This window comes from Panthera leo, chromosome C2 (genome assembly GCF_018350215.1).
Source record: "Panthera leo isolate Ple1 chromosome C2, P.leo_Ple1_pat1.1, whole genome shotgun sequence".
NCBI classification, from domain to species: domain Eukaryota; kingdom Metazoa; phylum Chordata; class Mammalia; order Carnivora; family Felidae; genus Panthera; species Panthera leo.
In genome coordinates, this window is record NC_056687.1 from 87,396,872 (window position 1) to 87,413,696 (window position 16,825).

Sequence of the window (16,825 nt, forward strand, 5' to 3'; positions counted from 1 at the left end):
CACAATTATAGTTAGCAAACAGGGATCAAATATCAAAGTCATATGCTTTGGTCCAGTACTCTCTAATATGTCATCTTCTCTCTTTAGGTGTCTGGTATAACATTTTGTGAAAAAAATGGGCACATTAAAAAAAATTTTTTTTAATATTTATTACTTTTTTGGGACAGAGGAGACAGAAAGAGAGAGAGAGAGAGAGAGAGAGAGAGAGAGAGAGAGAGAGAGAGAGAGAATGAGTTAGGGAGGGTCAGAAAGAGGGAGATACAGAATCTGAAGCAGGCTCCAGGCTCTGAGCTGTCAGCACAGAGCCTGACATGGGGCTTGAACTCATGAACTATGAGATCATGACCTGAGCTGAAGTTGGAGGCTTAACCAACTGAGCCACCCAAGTGCCCCCCAAATAGGGCACATTTTATTTTTCTAAAGAAAATTTTTTGAAGTGTAGTGGGGAATTAGAAGTTTTGTTTATTCTAGCTTAAAAAACATTTGACTAATGGTATTAGAGAACCATTTTTCTAAGCTATAAACAAGAAGCTTAGATCAGGATTTTGTGTTCTCAAATTTTAGTCTTTCATGTATCACCTACACTCCTTTTTCCATGCCCATGTATCATTATTATTTACTTCATATTTTTCTTCAAATCAATTTGTTTTTTTCTTAAAAAATCAGTTTTGTCCTAAGTAAAAATATTAATAATCAGATTTGATGTTATAGTTAACATATAATTTACAACCATGAAAATAAAACTTATACCACATACAATTATGTTTATATGTTGTGCACTTTGAGTTTGGATTAGATGACCTCTGAGGTCCCTCCCAGATAGACTAACATTCTGTCATTCTAGGTTAGTTCCTCTACCTGAGCATTTTAATTATTCAGTAAAGAAAACTGATCAGTGCCATAAGGAACTTAACTATAATCTTGTAACCATAAAGAAGTATTTACTAAGATCTGTGCCATGATATTCTGCTTCATAAAATCCAAGATAGATATGCTGAAATTTATAAATTCAGTACAGCCAAACAGCTGTTAGATTGGAACATATAAAATATTTAGAGGGTATAGAAAAAAGTGATGTGGTATATGGTATGAAGGAAGTAACTTATTTTAAGTTAGGAGAATAGAAGAATTAAAGAAAACAAATTTACTCTCACCTTGTTCATTGGGAAAACTTTACTCTTTTAGACCTTCTGGAGACTCAAATGGAGGTGTGTAAGAGTTGCAAAGATGAGGGTAATTAACCATAGATTTTGTCTGAGGAATATGTTTCAGAAACAGGAATAAGGCCATAAAAAGAAGAGGCAACCCTAATAAAACGAACAGGGTAGACAGAAGAGAATTTAATGTTCTCAAACTTCAGCCAATCAAAATTCAGAACAGAATGGTGAATGGCCTTTAAATAGAGAATTAAAGAAGAAAAAATTACCCACCAGAAATTACATTTGATGGGTATGATTCCAATTCTTGGTCTCAGGTTACTCTGAAAAAGAAGGGCAACAAAAGTGTCAATTGTTTCAACTATAATGTTTTTTGGTAGTGGACACTATCTGGGTAAGATTAAAAACTAGAAAACTTTTGAGTTTTCATTCAAAACCTACTTTTTATTAAACATTTCAGGGCATAAGTCATTCAGCTCAATATTTTCAGCAAGAGAAAGCCTATCCAAGTTATATTCATTTGCTTTTTTAAAACCAAAAATAAGTAACAATTTTAAAGGTTTTGGTAACAAAAATTCTTTTAAAAAACTGTGTAAATAGTGGTGCCTGGGTGGCTCAGTCGGTTAATCATCTCACTCTTGATCTCAGCTTAGATCTTGATCTCTTGAGTTCAAGCCCCGTGTTGGAGCATGGAGCCTACTTAAAAAACAAAAACTGTCTAAATAATCATCCTTCTTTAACTGTGGGAATAATACTAGTAGATAATATAATATTCCTATGTAGCAAAGTGAGAAATTTGCTTCTTTTTAGAATGAAAAAATTACTCTTCACAAATGTGATTTATTTTGGGTTTGAGTAGTTACCTGTTTAACACTAAGATTATTAAGGAGAATGAACTTAAGGAAGTATGGTAACTGATGCTTTAAAATGCAAAGTCTTTATCCAGGAAAATTATTTTTCCATCACTTGTATGGAAGTAGGCTTCAAACAACTGTTACTCTTAAAATTTTTAGTTTTTAAATTTACAAATTGAACATATCACTTCATATAAATGTGAATTACATATCATAACTTTTAGTGTTTTTTGGTTTTTGTTTTTTTTTTTGAGAGAGCACAAGTGAGCAAGGGGCCAAGGGGAGCAGAGAGAGAGAGAGAGAGAGAGAATCCCACAAGGGGCAGAGGGAAAAAGGGAGAGAGAGAGAGAGAGAGAGAGAGAGGTGGGACTTACCTGAAACGGGGCTCATGCTTACCCCATGTGTGTCTCAAACTCATGAACCCGGACATCATGACTTGAGTTGAAGTCAGATGCTTAATGACTGAGCCATCCAGGCACCTGACAACTTTAAGCTTTGTGAATTTATATTATACAATACAAATGTACACATTCTTCTTAGAGTTGAATGTTGTCTTAAAAGATTAATTTATGGAAAGTTAAACCAATATAAGGAGTATATGTAAATCCATAACCTAAGTACCATGTCTAAAAATTCTTGTAAATACTCTATCTTTGGTCATCAGAACTGAAAGTTACAGGTAAAGAAATATATATCCCCAAATTTCATTTTAATTTATAGGAATGAGACTGTGCTAATTGTAGGGTAAACCTGACCAACCAAATTTGCTTCTCCACTGGGATTAACATTTGGCCTTAACTACTTGTTTTCACTTAAATTCTTAATGAGTATTGATATTTGGTAAGCCAATCTACTTTCCGAATGTGGCCATTTGATTTTTTATTTATTTTTAAGGCTTTTTTTTTTTTTTTTTTGAGAGAGAGAGAGAGTGAACATGAGTGGGGGAGAAACAGAGAGAGGGAGCGGGGAAGGGGAGACAATCCCAAGCAGGCTCCATGCTCAGCCCAACATGAGGCTTGAACTCACAAACTCATGACCTGAGCCGAAATCAAGAGTTGGACGCTTAACTGACTGATCCACTCAGGCACCCCATGGCCATTTGATTTTTATTAGCTTTTTCAAATTATAGCTTGTAGTGCTTTTAGACATAAAAATTCTACTAAAAAACTAATCATAGTAGTTTGGGAAATATATTAAACTTCTTGCAAAAGGTAGTTATACTGACAAAAACAAGCAAAGTAAGGTTAATGGTAAAGTGCCAGGAATTAAGTAATACAGTGCTTTGCAAATCAGATTTAAAAATTAGGGACAGTGTTAGTCTATTGGAAAAAAAATAAACAACCAAAAAATAAAAACTTGTATATATTACACCTGCCAACAATTCAGCAATCACCTAACAGGCTATAGGCCCTGTGAAATGGAGAAACTGGTTAATACGTGATGACACGTATTCAGGAAACCGAAGACAGGTGATTTTAAATGGTAAAACTGGCAAATTTGCAGGCAGGAAGATAAGCTTTTGAGTAGTGCACAATCACTTCCAAATTTTGGAGTACAGGGGAAATTTGGAATTACATAAGTAATAACTAATAGTAACGTGAAGACAAAAAAAAAAAAACCAAGAAAAAAAATGGCCCAACACTACTGCCAAGAATTCTTGATGCCAAGAATTCTATTGTAGTGCTAATAAACATCACTATCAGTTATGTATTCTTAGACTTGAAATGTGGTTCAAGTCACAAAAGAGGTCAGTGGAATTGTTTCTGAGGAGAAAAAACCCAGAGTAATGAGAAAAATTTCTTTTTAAGTAGGGTTGTTTTTACAAAGAAGTTTTTTAAGCTAGAAATATAGACCAGCTATCCAAGCAATTTGTGGTGTCATGAACTTATCTGAAAGCTGAGTCAAAGTAAAAAGTTTTTATTGGACAAACTGTCAGTGAGATGTGGCCTTAAGCTGCAGATTCATCAAAAAGTACAAAATTATATATGGTTCTAAAACTTGGATTAATATTTCCTGAGGTTTCCTTACAATCACTTTGATTACTAATGTGATCAAATGTAAAGCAGTAAAATACAGAACTGAGGAAAAAAAAAACAAAAACAATCCACCAAGGCATTACTTATTTAAAGTTTGTTGCCTGAAAATAAAATTCCTGAAGCTGGATGTATATCAAAAAAGCATAAAAACAGAATTACCAAGAAGGTAGCCGAGTGGCTAAGTTAAGTAGTCATGGAAAACACGCCAAGGACAAACCTTAGATCTTAATGTAACATGGTGTAATGGAAACAACACTAGACTAGAAGCCAAATAACTTGGATTCCACTCCTGTCTGCTACAACTGATGTTGTGACCTTGGCCTATTTCTACAATAGAAAACTGGAGGGTTTACACCAAATGGTTTCTAAGATTCCCTGCCTGTTTAAACCACTATGATTTTAAGTCTTCTAAGAAACATTTCTATCAGGTAACCCTACCTGGAATGTTCCAATCAGATGAGTTTCTAGGAATATAACTATACAATATATGACAAGTGTAGAGATAAAAATGGTTTTTGAAAAACTTGTTGCTGCCACCATTCTCAAAATAGGGTACATTTCCATGGTTCTTGTAGTGGGAGAACCATATGTTGTAAATTGGTCTCTTCAACTATATCAGTATTCCTGAACAAGAATATTGTTAGCAGCAGTGTTTATTGGAGTCCAATGATAGACAAAATTCTATTTTTGTGATACTGCTATTTAAGAAGCTGCTATTGAATTGTAGTTGTTATGTCTCTTCCTCCCATCCTCCAATTCATATGTTGAAGTCCTGAGCCCCAGTACCTCAAAATATGAGCTTATTTGGGGATAAGGTCTTTACTAGGTTAAAATAAGATCATTAGCATTAGCACTAATCCAGTTATGACTGGTGACCTTATAAAAGGGGAAATTTGGGGGACAGACTTGTACACAAAGAGAACAGCACGTGAATAAAGACCGCCATCTACAAGCCAAGAAGAAAGGCCAGGAACACCTTATCTCTCAGATCTTCGTAGTTCTATGTTAACACTACAGTGTTAACATACCCACTATAGTGGGTTTTCTCAGTCAATAAATGATTTGACATTGGAAGTTTGGGCTGACTTTGCTGTTGCATAACTTAAAATAAATTGTGAACAGGTTGTGAGTTACAAAATGTTACTTTTTATTGTCAATGCCCTTACCAGTTCCTCCTCACTCCTATCTTAAATTATTTAACTCATGGATAGGGGTTGAAACAGAATAAAATAAAGACTGCCAACAAAACTGGATCTTAGCTTCCTATTGTAACTTTTGCCTCCTAGTGTTATTAAAAGAATTACACAGATGGAGAGTCTACTGACAGCCTTGAGGATAATTCCTGATGGGGCATGCAAGAGGGAGAGTCTGGGTTCTTATTAATGGGAGTATCAGTGGACTTGTATGTTACATTGCATTTTAATGACTTTATATATAAAAAACTGAGCTTGTCTTGAGTTTAAAAAAGTTAATAGCACTCATGGTTACAGAAGAAAAACTGTGGTCTAGTTTCTTTAGTATATCTCTTTCTCATCAATTCATGAAATCAGAGCGTATGTAAGAAACAAGACACCAATAGTGGTTAAAACTATGAACTACCTGCATTGAAAATACCACATTTAGGATACCATTATAAATGTAATGAAAAATGTAGCAATGCTAAGAAAATGGGACAATTAAAAAAAATCTTACTTGTTAAAGACGATTCTCATAAGTTGCTTAAAATCATCTATTTTAACATCTCCAAAAGTCAAATTTATTATTTTACATTAATATTATGGCAGTTAAAGAAAATAATCAAGTTGTCTCATGGACTGGAAGGTGACTTATTAATTCCCTCTCATTTCCAAACCTCATCAAGCAGTCACTACATTTATGAGGTAAGTCAGCTGCATGCTTAAAATCTAGATGAATTTTAAGATCTTCAATTTGTCCTGTTGAATATTCACAGTATTGACATAAATAAATCCCTTCAGATAAATGTGAATTTAAATGTTTGCAATATTCTAGCATACTTGAAAAGCCTTTCCCACAGTCATCACAAACATGAGGAAAAATTTTAGTATGTTCGATAGCAACATGCCTGTTAACATTTGTATGAAGTCTACTCCGAAAACCACATACTTGACATACAAAGAAGTTTTTACATTTGTCAAAGGTAATTTTGCTTAAGAGGCTATACTGTCCATGTTCTCCATTGTTATACTTATCACTTAACTCAATTAATTTACATGCATGTTCATTTACCACGTGGCTATGCAAGTCTTCTGGATCATTTGTTTCATGTTCACAAAACTGACACAAGTACTGTTCATCACAGCTGTGCTCCTGGAAATGTAGGTAGAGTTCACTGCTTGAGGAGAACTGTACATCACACTGCTCACACCAATAAAGGTGGTCACTAAAATGGGTGTCTGCAATGTGCTGGCTGAGGTTCTCAAAAATCACTGTTTTATAATCACAGTATTTACAAATGTAGGGATCCTCTTCATGCAGTTTGGCGTGCTCGATCAGAAGCACGTTGGTAGAGAAACTTTCCTTGCATACTCGACATACATTTGAATCAGTACGCTTATGCTTCAGGATCATATGCTGCTTTAAGTCAGAAAAATATTTGCTGTTGAACTCACAAAGTTCACATTTATAGAGGCCACTGCTATTAGCTCTCAGTAAAGGCCACTTCTGCTGGGCAGTCACATTCAAAGCTTGGCTCTTGTCAAGAATTTTGCAAAGTTTAGATGGCGGCTCCTCATCAGTTTGGTCTTGGAGACTCTCAGAGGAATTGTTTTCTGTTTCTATATCATAATCTTCAGAAATTGCATGCACTTCTGCAGCAATTGGAACATCTTCAGCGGTGTGAACTTCTATAGGACTCTCTTCTTGTGTTTGTTGGTTGACTGATTCAGGTGAGTCACACTCTTCATCACAAATTTCAATATCAGCAGATTTTTCTGAAAAAATGTAATAAGTCTATTATTATCATTAAATAAGACCTATTAAATAAATAATTGGTACAAAATTTATTTTACACATTTTATTAATGTATATAAAATAAATAAATGCTATTAACTAGTTTCCCTAACCTGTAGAAAAGGCAGTGTGGTCTAGAATTCTAAGTACAGGACTGGGAACCAGGTAGTTCTGATTTCTATTTCTGGCCTTGATCCCATCTGTAAATTTTGGCAAGTCATTTGATGTCTCTGTATCAGAATCATCATCTGTAGAAAGAGATTTGGAAAAATACTTATTATTTATACCAAAGTATTAAATATTAATTATTACTAAAGCACTAAGCGTTTTCAATATAATTTTGAATTCTGATAGGAACTAAAGGACTTAGATTTAGCCAGGAAAAGAGATGTTATCCATATACCACAGATACCCAAAAAATCTGTCCAATCAAGCAACTGCTTTTGCTTCCATGTGCCCCATTTGTACTACAATCTACTTTTTAAAGTTACTCAGGAATTTTAAGTTTAAATTTCTGACTTTGAATAAACCTTTATTCCCTTAGCCCAGCCCCAATGTTTTAAAGTTAGCATGGGGAAACTGAAATACAGGTCAATAGAAAACGCTGGGCTTCAACATCATGTCAGTGTTGTTTTTAATAGACTTTAAATTTTTATAAGTTCTCAGAAAAAAATTTGAGAAGATTGTACACAGAATTCCCATATAACCTGAATCCAGTTTCTCTATTCTCTTACAAAAAGATGGTACATTTGTTCCAATTAATAACCAATACTGATAAGATGGTATTAACTAAAGTCCATACTTATCCAGATTTCCTTAGTTTTTACCTAATGTCCTTTTTCTGTTCCAAGATCCTAAGATTCCACATTACATTCAGTTGTCATCTCTCTCTAGGCCTCTGTTAGCTGTGGCAGTTTCTCAGACTTTCCTTGTTTTTGATGATCATGACAGTTTTGAGGAGTACAAGTCAGGTATTTTGTAGGATGTCCCATTAATGAAATGTTGTTTTTTTCATGATTAGACTGGGATTATGGGTTACTGGAGGTAGACCAGAGAGGCAAACTACCATTTTTACCACATCATATAAAGGGTACACACTATTAACATGATTTATTACTATAGACTGATTACCTGGTTGAAGTAGTATTTAGCAGGTTTCTCTGCTGTAAAGTCACTCTTCTACTTTGGAAGGAAGTCCCTGCTTGCAGTCCTTACTTAAGGAGTGGGAAGTCATGCTCCACCTCCTTGAGGGAGGAGTGTTCATATAAATAACTTGGAATTCTTCTGTATAGATTCCTTTCTTACATGAGGGTGCCTGGGTGGCTTGGTCGGTTGAGCATCCGACTCTTGATTTCAGCTCAGGTCATGAACTCATGGTTCCTGAGTTTGAGCCCTACATCAGGCTCTGTGCTGACAGTGCAGAGCCTGCTTGGGATTCTCTCCCCCTCCCCATGCATGCTCTCTTTCTCTTTTAAAATAAATAAATAAACTTAAAAAAAAAAATTTCTTATTTACTTAGTCATATCAGTATGAACTCGTGTATTTATTTTATACTTTGGGTTATAATTCTTTTTTTTTTTTTCCTCTCTAATTGTTTCAGCTTTGGCTGCTGGGAGCTCTTTCAGTCAGCCCCTGTGTTCCTTTGACATACCTGTATTGTGTGTGTATGTATGTGTTTTGAGTACCTCCTTATTTTCTGGCACTACAAAATGCTCCAGTCTCATATATTTCCTGCTTCAGAACTAGAATCAGCCATTTCTCTAAGTACCAGTTCTTTTTACCGGAGAATGGTTTTAGAAACCAAAATCTGGGCACTGGTGTGCTCACTCCTACTGGGGTGTCATTTCTTTTAGGCCCTCTCGGCTAACAGACCAAAAATGTGTGTACACTGCCAGATATACAGAGACATATCTATAAATATCTCTGTATGTAACCATCTATGTCTCTATTAAGCCAAACAGGAGTTCACACAGATGTCTCCAACGCCTCATGTTTTTTAAAAATTTATGTTTCTGTGTCTATGAGAGGAGTTCAAGGAAATTGGCAGTTTTGATGGTTGCAAAGAAAAGAACAAATGCAAGTTGTTATCATTTACCCAACGCTCTAGAAAAGCCTCAATAGAAGATGCAACATTGAAAAACACTAAATCATTCACCCTGTTTCTTCCTTCCATTAGCCCTCTAGACTACAGCTAAGTGGAAGAACTGTACGTAATACTATTCCTAACCTTTCTTCATAAATCCTCCCAACTCTGGATTGGTCTCACTTTGCCATCAACTCCTAGCCACCTAAAATGGACTTAGGAGAATGTGCTTTTTATTTATAGGTCTGAAATAACATTAAAAATAAAAAATTCACATACTTGTTTTCTTACAAAAAATTGTTTCCTTACATTTAAACAAATTTAAACACTTGCCCACTTAGAAATCATCATTTTCACCCACATTTTCAAAGAAATACAAATACATAAAAGCAACTTAAAGAATATTTCGGAAAATATTAGATATACCTTTGTTGTCAAAATATTTTAAGTCTGGTTGTCTCATAGAACAAACACTGTAACAATGATCAGAAAAAATTCCATTGAATCCATCTGCAATTCTGCTTATTCCAGAGGAATCTGAACATAAGAGCAAAATTTTACAAATTCCAGGTAAACATACATAGACTTAATGTCAGCCATCCCATTATCCAACATATTTTCATATTTGAAATTTTCATATTTGTAATAAAGTATTAACATTTCCCTTAATTCTGAAAGCTTCTACATTTCAGACCTGATACTGAACTGAGCTTTGAAAGAACCACAAATTACACAATTTACAATATAACACCTTGAAGCACACAAAAATAGACTTGCCTTATAGTGAGAATTCCACAAATTATAAATATGTGATAATGTATTAACTGCAAAAAACATTGAATTAACTACCAAGATCTGCCATATAGTGAAGGCAAAACCCAAGGCATAGGGGAAATGGTCTGAGGATCAGTTAGGGCTTCTGAAGAGCCATTTCAAGTCTTGTCTGGGATGAGCTGGCAAGCACTGAACTAGATTTAATTTCCTCAGATATGAAGAATGTGTAGCTTGGGTGGGTTAACAGGTATGCTAGAGACTGTCTCAAATACATGTGGTCACAAAGACTTCTCTTCTTAAGACCTCTCTTGCTACCAAGACAGCAGAGCCAACCTCAACCAAAAGATCTAAAATAACACAATCAAAATGGAAGTTCACATTTCTGAAAATAATGTACAGAATAAAACATTTTTTTCCGCAATCATGCAAAATATCTCCCACCAAGGTTAATGTTGTGCCTTAAGAACAAGTCTGGGAATCACACAGACAAATCTCAATTATGCTGTATAAGTATGCAACCTTGGGTATCTAATTTTAAGTATCTATCAACCATTAAATTGTATTAAATAATGTTTGTAAAGTTCCGATGTGTGCCTAGCACATGGTAGACAATGAACAATGTATGTTCAGAGAATTTAAAGTTTTCTCTTACCTGAAAATGGACCCAGATATTTAACTGTTATCTGATCCATTTATGAGAAAATGGGTAAGAATACAATTGTATGGGAATTAATCCATGGCCCAACTTTAAAAGTCTACTGACCTGAGTAACGAGAAGGGTGTAATGTCTTCCTTTTTCTTTTTTTAGGATATTCATTCATATCTTTTCAATCTGAAAATGGAAAAATTTAACAAAAGTATCAAAAATAAAGACTGTTAATATTTTATAAAAATTCCACCTAACCAAAGAATTTATTGGCAATAAGAAATGTGTGTGCCACTTGAAAATCTATTTCCTAAGAGAAATGTTAAATAATGCCTCCATTTGTATTTTGGATTTATTTTTCTGATCAAGTTTAAAAGTAGGACACCAATATCTGCATTTTTTTTTTTTTTTTCTCTTGGTGAGGTTGAGAAATCCATTTCAAATGTTCATGTAATTGTGAATACTGGACAATTACAATAAGCCGTACTCTTAGCTTTTATTTAAAAAAAATTGCTCTTATGGTACCATGTTAAGAATAAAACAAGTCCATTTCTTACAACTGAGAATATTTTGATACACTTTTCAATCTAAAGGTGGATATAATGCCTTCAAAAAATATTGTCACAAATCTTTATCTCCTGACTTTCAAAAAATATACTCATCACATAGAAGCTCAGAATACAATTTTCAAGAAAAAATCCTTTTCTTACTTGTAAGGTCACATTCAACACTCTACTGAGAACAAAACAGGTAGCAATCATTTAATGATTAATCATTTACTCAAACAATTAATCAAATCATCATTAAGTGATTGAATTTCCACAGACTGTTATAAAATTGACTAATTGGTTTTGCCACATTCCACTTACTTGGTATAATTCTTAATACTGTGGTGAGGAGAAATGAATTACAGGGAAGTTTTCACAGATGGTAAAAAAATAGCCTGTAGCAAAATACACAACAGAAGTCATATAAGCAAAAATGTAGTTCACTTCTGAGACTCAAGAATACAATGGCACCAGGTCTTTAATTAACTGGAAAATTATATGGAAATAATTCAAGTATAAATAAGCTTTTGGATATACTGTATAAACACTAAAAATTGATAAATATATATGTGTCATATTTCTCTGAAATAAACTTACCTTCTAAAGCTATAGCTATATTTTAACACCAAAACAGGAATATAAATCAGCCTACTTTATTCAGCCATAATGAAAGCAAATAGAATGAAAGCAAACCAAATCAGACTTCAAACTGTTTAAGTCCTTATAGATTATCCAACAATATAAGAACAATGACCACTTACTGAGCACCAATCACGTAACAGGTTGTGCACCTACTTTATCTTATTTAATCCTATAACATGATAAATGTACAACAGTCTCTCAAAATTATTTACCCCTTGTTATTGATGAGGAAACTGAAGCATAGTAAGATTAAATAAAGACAATTTTAATAACTGGTAGAGTTGGAATTTGAATAAAGATCAAATTTTAAAGCACATGCTTTGAAAACAAATAGGGAAATAAAGAGATCACCCCAATTCAAGTAACAGATTAGTGTCAGAATCAGAACTACCTCTTCCATTTCAGGTTAGTGTTCCTTCACTGTAGAAATGGGCAAGTAAGGAATGTCAGAAAAAGATATTGAAGTTTTCTCCGCCAGCTTTACATGCTGCTTTTCTTACCATCAAAGCAATATATATAGCAGGTAGAACTTGGTACCATTAGTGAGACCATCTCATTTCTAATGATAAGTGTACATACTGTCTGCTGCTTCACTAGGTTCTGGGTGTATTAATTAGCACTACAGGTGATGTGATAACACAGTATTAAGACAGTGCTTTTTAGTTTACTGAACATTTCTCTATCTTATTTTACTGATGAGGAAACAGATTCAGGGAAAGTCAAGTCATCTAAGTTGCAGAACCAGAGATGAAAAAGCATGCCTTCTGAGTTCTGAACTAACTGTGTAAGTAATTTTCATTGCTAATCACTATCACCAGTAAGTTACATCTTGGTTCCAGTTCTTACTTAGCCACCAACGGGAGGAAGGGAAGGAAATCACCCAAAGAAACAGACAACAGTGAGATTTATAGAAATATCTATTATATCTATCTATCTATCTATCTATCTATCTATCTATCTATCTATCATGCCTCACCTACCACAAACAGCATTCCTTGAACCCTTCCCAGTCAAGTGCCTTAAAAAATCAAAAATTTCCCATTATGTAATAAACTAAAATTTCAAGACTTATTCCTAATACCTCTTCTGTATGCTTCTAAAATTTAAAAAGCCCAGAGCATCACACTTCATGTTTTAAATGCTCTAAAACTGTCAGCCAAACATTACAGTATCTTCTTGCAATTTCAGAATACACTTCAAATTCTTTCCAACCAGAAGAATGAAAAAGTAAGGAAAGGAAACCAAGCATGGCATTAAAATTGATGTTGCAAGCTGGCATGGATTCAGGTGAGAGGAATAGGATCAGCTTGATCAGGAAAGGTCTGACTCCTACTCAGGGCTGAACAATATCCAAACATTTATCAGACCCCCCGCTTTGGCAGGATGCTAAGATGCCTACTCAAGACCAAAAATGCTATCCATCCTTCATTTCAGCAAATATTCTTATGGACTTTTTGTATACATAACTACCCTGATGAAGAAGTTTGGCTTTTTACTCACAGATGTCACATAAACATTTGCTCACTAGTCTTCCTCTCATGGGTAAGATTCTGAATCACATGCAACTTATCATTCACTCCCTCTTCCCCACTTAAACTGCACATGTAATACATGTCACTGCAGGAAAATTAAGAAAAGGTTTAGAAACCAAGTTAATTAAATCACCTAGAATCTATTCACCCAGAAAAACCATTAGCATTTTGGGGTATAGACATCTAGGCATTTCCCTATGTTGAGGTATATATACCTTAACATTTTACATTTTTGTAAAAATGTATATGTTTCATGTTTGACACATGAAACAATTTTTTTTAAAAGCAACTTACAAAATACATATCAGCCTCTTTCCACCTGTCATTTTTTTTCAATAAGAATGTACAAAACACCACATTAACAGGCAGTTAGTACTTGTATCAAAAAGATCAACATTTTAAGGCCTTTCACTCAGTGTAAATATTCTCTAGCAGATACAGAAATAAGGCAAGTATTTACAATCAAAAGCTCTATTTTTACAACAGCATTTTAACAGCAAGTTCTTTTCTAGCCTCATTTCAAAATAAGTATATACGCTCCAGATGTTAAAAGAATTGAAACATAAAAATGTTTCGGGAGAGTCTTTGAACTAGAACCAATTGTGTGCCCAACTTGAGTGTCTTCCCTGAAATACAAATTTTTATCTTTGTAAAGAGATAAACTGCTTCAAATTACTTGCGTCCCAGGTTATGCTGAAAAAGAAAACCAAAGGGGTGTATAAGCACCCTAACGAGGGGCCGAGGCCACCGCCCGGAGACTGGAGCGCCAGAACCAACGCCTGCTTTCTGCGGCTGTGGCTCGGGGCGAACAAGGGATGCGCCGCCAGAGGGTCTCGAAGCCGCCCCGCACGACCGGGGGCGGGAGCCCAGCCGCCGTAGGACACGACTGTCGGAGGGGCCGCGCAGGAGCCTCCGGGACCCAGCCGCCTCCACGCCCGTGCCACGCGCCAGGCCCACAGGGGCCGGGTGACCAGCGGGGACTCCCAAACCCCGGCCCCAAAGGCGCCATAAGGAAAGAGCCGCAGGGGGCCTAGGCGTCCTCCCCGGGAGGGGGAACTGCCTTCGGGATGGGGGAGGGGCCGGCATCCCGCCATAAAACGGAGGCAGGGTTTCAGTTTAAAAGACGCCGTCCGGTCTTCCATGTCCTCTCGCGTGGGAGGCTGCGCCCGCACACCGCCGGCCCGCTCTTCCCTCACACTCACCGGGACCCCAGGGCCTGTCCGGCCAGCCCAGGCGCAGCTCCGAGGCGGCGGCGGCCAAGGCGCCCGAGCGCGGGAGGAGGGGCCGCGCCACTGTGGCCCTCGCGCTCCCGGGCGCTCCTGCGGGGCAGCCCCTCTCCCTCCCGCGCGCCTCACGCCCAGCCCGCCAGGCCCTAGGCCCAGGCTTGGCTGCCGCACTCACCGCCTCGCTCCGCGCCTGCGCCGCGCACCTCAGGGGCCCGCCGACTAGGCGGGGAGGTGACTAGGTGAGAGTGAGAGGGGGGAGGGCGGGGGGGGGGGGGGATCGGGCTGCGAGGCCACGCCGCACTCCAGACTTGGGAGGGACCACCGGCCTTTAGCCCCGGGGGTGGCCCATCGGCCCGCGCCCCCTGCTGGCACCTCTGCGCCGCCGCAGGCTTCTTCCGGACGGGGTACCGCCCCTCCCATGCGGAGCGGGTGATTCCACTCCCTAGAATTGCTCCCGACGAGGCCACCAAGGGGACTCCCCCCCCGCCCCGGGCGGGCTTTCAGCCCTTTCTCCTGCCCCTAGAGAAGTGGGAGAAGCGCTGCGTGCCAGCGGCCCCTTTCCCACCCGGCTCCTCCAGGGGGCGTGCTAGAGTGGTCTGGGACGGGTTAGGCGTGGCAAAATGCATGTCAACCCCCAGAGTGGCAGATGCTTGCTGCGTATGTAAAGGGAGATGGCAGAGTCACGGTTTTACCGAGGCCCCTTCAAAGAACTACGCAGGGCTGTGATGCTGTTTACCAGGGCAAGAAGGTGAAAATCTTGAAGATCGATGAGTCGTTACTAGGCTTCAGTGGGAAGCCTTGATTCAAGAAATCCCGGTGGAATGAATGTGAAATAATGGGGGATTGGATTTGATTATTTAATTCTTTTTCTGATTGTGAGCTTCTAGGAGCAGATGTAGAGAGGATTAAATTGAACAAGCATAAGTAAATTTGTGAACACGGTTTCATAAATGATCTCTGTACAAGTGTGGTCATATGTTTAATTTTTAATAGTAAATTGAAGTTGTCAGTCCCAATTTACAAATTAGAAAAGCAAAGGACTAGACACTAGATTTTATTCATTTTTGTAACCTCAGCACCCGGGTGACAATAATTGTTAAGTAGATGAATGAGGCCCATGTGGATTATCACATGCTCAAGGTCACTCGGATAGTTAGGGCCGCAATCTGTGTCTTTTCATCCATGGCCATTGTGCTTTTTCTGATTACCACATGCTACCCAACCAAACGCTGGAGAGTAATAATCACAGACCTTACTCCGATCCCTCCAGCTGTATCCCAGAAGATAAAGCCTGATTTTAAAGAGACAGTTTGTGAGGCTCAATTTTTATGACCTCAACTTTTAAGTGTATACTCAGCCCAAATAAGTGAATGTTTACGAATGCAGCCGTGGCCTGAATAAAGTAAGAAGAGATTTAGTGGTATCTTTTAATCCTAGTATAGTTAGTACCTGCCACCGAATAGGGAATGGACACGTTTGTTGAATTTATGAAGAACAGTATGCCTCTTTCTCTCCTCTGGCTGGGCTGTTTCCGGATGTGACACAGTGGAAGCCACAAGGGGGTGGTATGGGACCATTTTAAGTTACTGTTTTGCTCTCGCTTAGCCTTGTGCCAAACGAAATCATTACATTTTAGGCTGAAGTTTTATTTCAAAACATTTTGCAGTAAGAGAAACCCCACCCCCACCCCCCCACTTCAGCGCATTACTTAAGCAAACAAACCCACATGATTTTCCCTTAACCAGAGAAGTAAATAAGAGCATCACAATGTTTACATGTCCTTTAGCATAATCACAAGGCAGAGGCTACTTGATGTTCTTTGATTAGCTGGAGTATGTTTTCCAGTTTCATTTTTTGCCTCTCCCTTTTCCGCTCCTTCCTCTTAAAGGGAGGGTGGTGGCGGCAGGGATGAAACCCTCAGATCTCAAAAAAGTACCAAGTTGTAGAGTTTGCGATTTATAATTTTGACTAAAGGGCTATTGAATCATCCTTTCTTCCAACTTTTTAAAATCACATTTGTAGCACAGCTTAATTTTTTCCTGATTAGAAAAGGCATACATCTTTATTCCATAATAGAGACAATAGAAAGGTATGAGTAACAAAAGGAAAAGGTATCATAATCCTACAACCCAGAGCTAACCAATGGTAACATTTTGCTCAAGAGCTGTACATTTTTTAAAACTCTATATCCATCTAGAATTTGTTTTAAAAATTTGGATATTATTGTTTATGTTATTCTATAACAGCTTTTCCCCCCACTCAAATATGGCATGAATATTTTTTATGCTATTAATGTTAATGGCACCGTGGAATTCTACTATAAGCAACCATACAGTTAAATAGTGGATGGTTAGGTT

At 37.3% G+C, this 16,825-nt stretch overlaps 1 protein-coding gene across 2 annotated transcripts; it reads right to left on the reverse strand.

Moving 5' to 3' along the window:
• Positions 1-3,059: 3,059 nt before the first annotated feature.
• On the reverse strand, positions 3,060-14,726 carry ZNF639 (zinc finger protein 639). Of its 2 annotated transcripts, none has more exons than XM_042955985.1 (6): positions 14,644-14,726; positions 11,390-11,463; positions 10,638-10,706; positions 9,527-9,637; positions 7,131-7,265; positions 3,060-6,998 (listed from the first exon to the last, which is right to left on the reverse strand). In XM_042955985.1, the coding sequence occupies exons 3-6, from the start codon at positions 10,693-10,695 to the stop codon at positions 5,845-5,847; spliced, it is 1,458 nt and encodes a 485-aa protein (XP_042811919.1). In that variant the 5' UTR covers positions 10,696-10,706; positions 11,390-11,463; positions 14,644-14,726; the 3' UTR covers positions 3,060-5,844. The 2 variants fall into 2 exon arrangements, with proteins under 2 accessions (XP_042811919.1, XP_042811918.1); XM_042955984.1 differs by having other exon boundaries at positions 14,445-14,703.
• Positions 14,727-16,825: the final 2,099 nt, after the last annotated feature.

What these genes read in the sequence shown, in the direction of transcription:
- ZNF639 (XM_042955985.1), bottom strand. Translation starts at nt 10,695, where the DNA reads ATGAATGAATATCCTAAAAAAAGAAAAAGGAAGACATTACACCCTTCT. An exon ending in ACACCCTTCTCGTTACTCAG is followed by an intron (nt 9,638 to 10,637) that starts GTCAGTAGACTT and finishes TCTTATGTTCAG; the next exon opens with ATTCCTCTGGAATAAGCAGA. An exon ending in CCACACTGCCTTTTCTACAG is followed by an intron (nt 6,999 to 7,130) that starts GTTAGGGAAACT and finishes ACATTTTTTCAG; the next exon opens with AAAAATCTGCTGATATTGAA.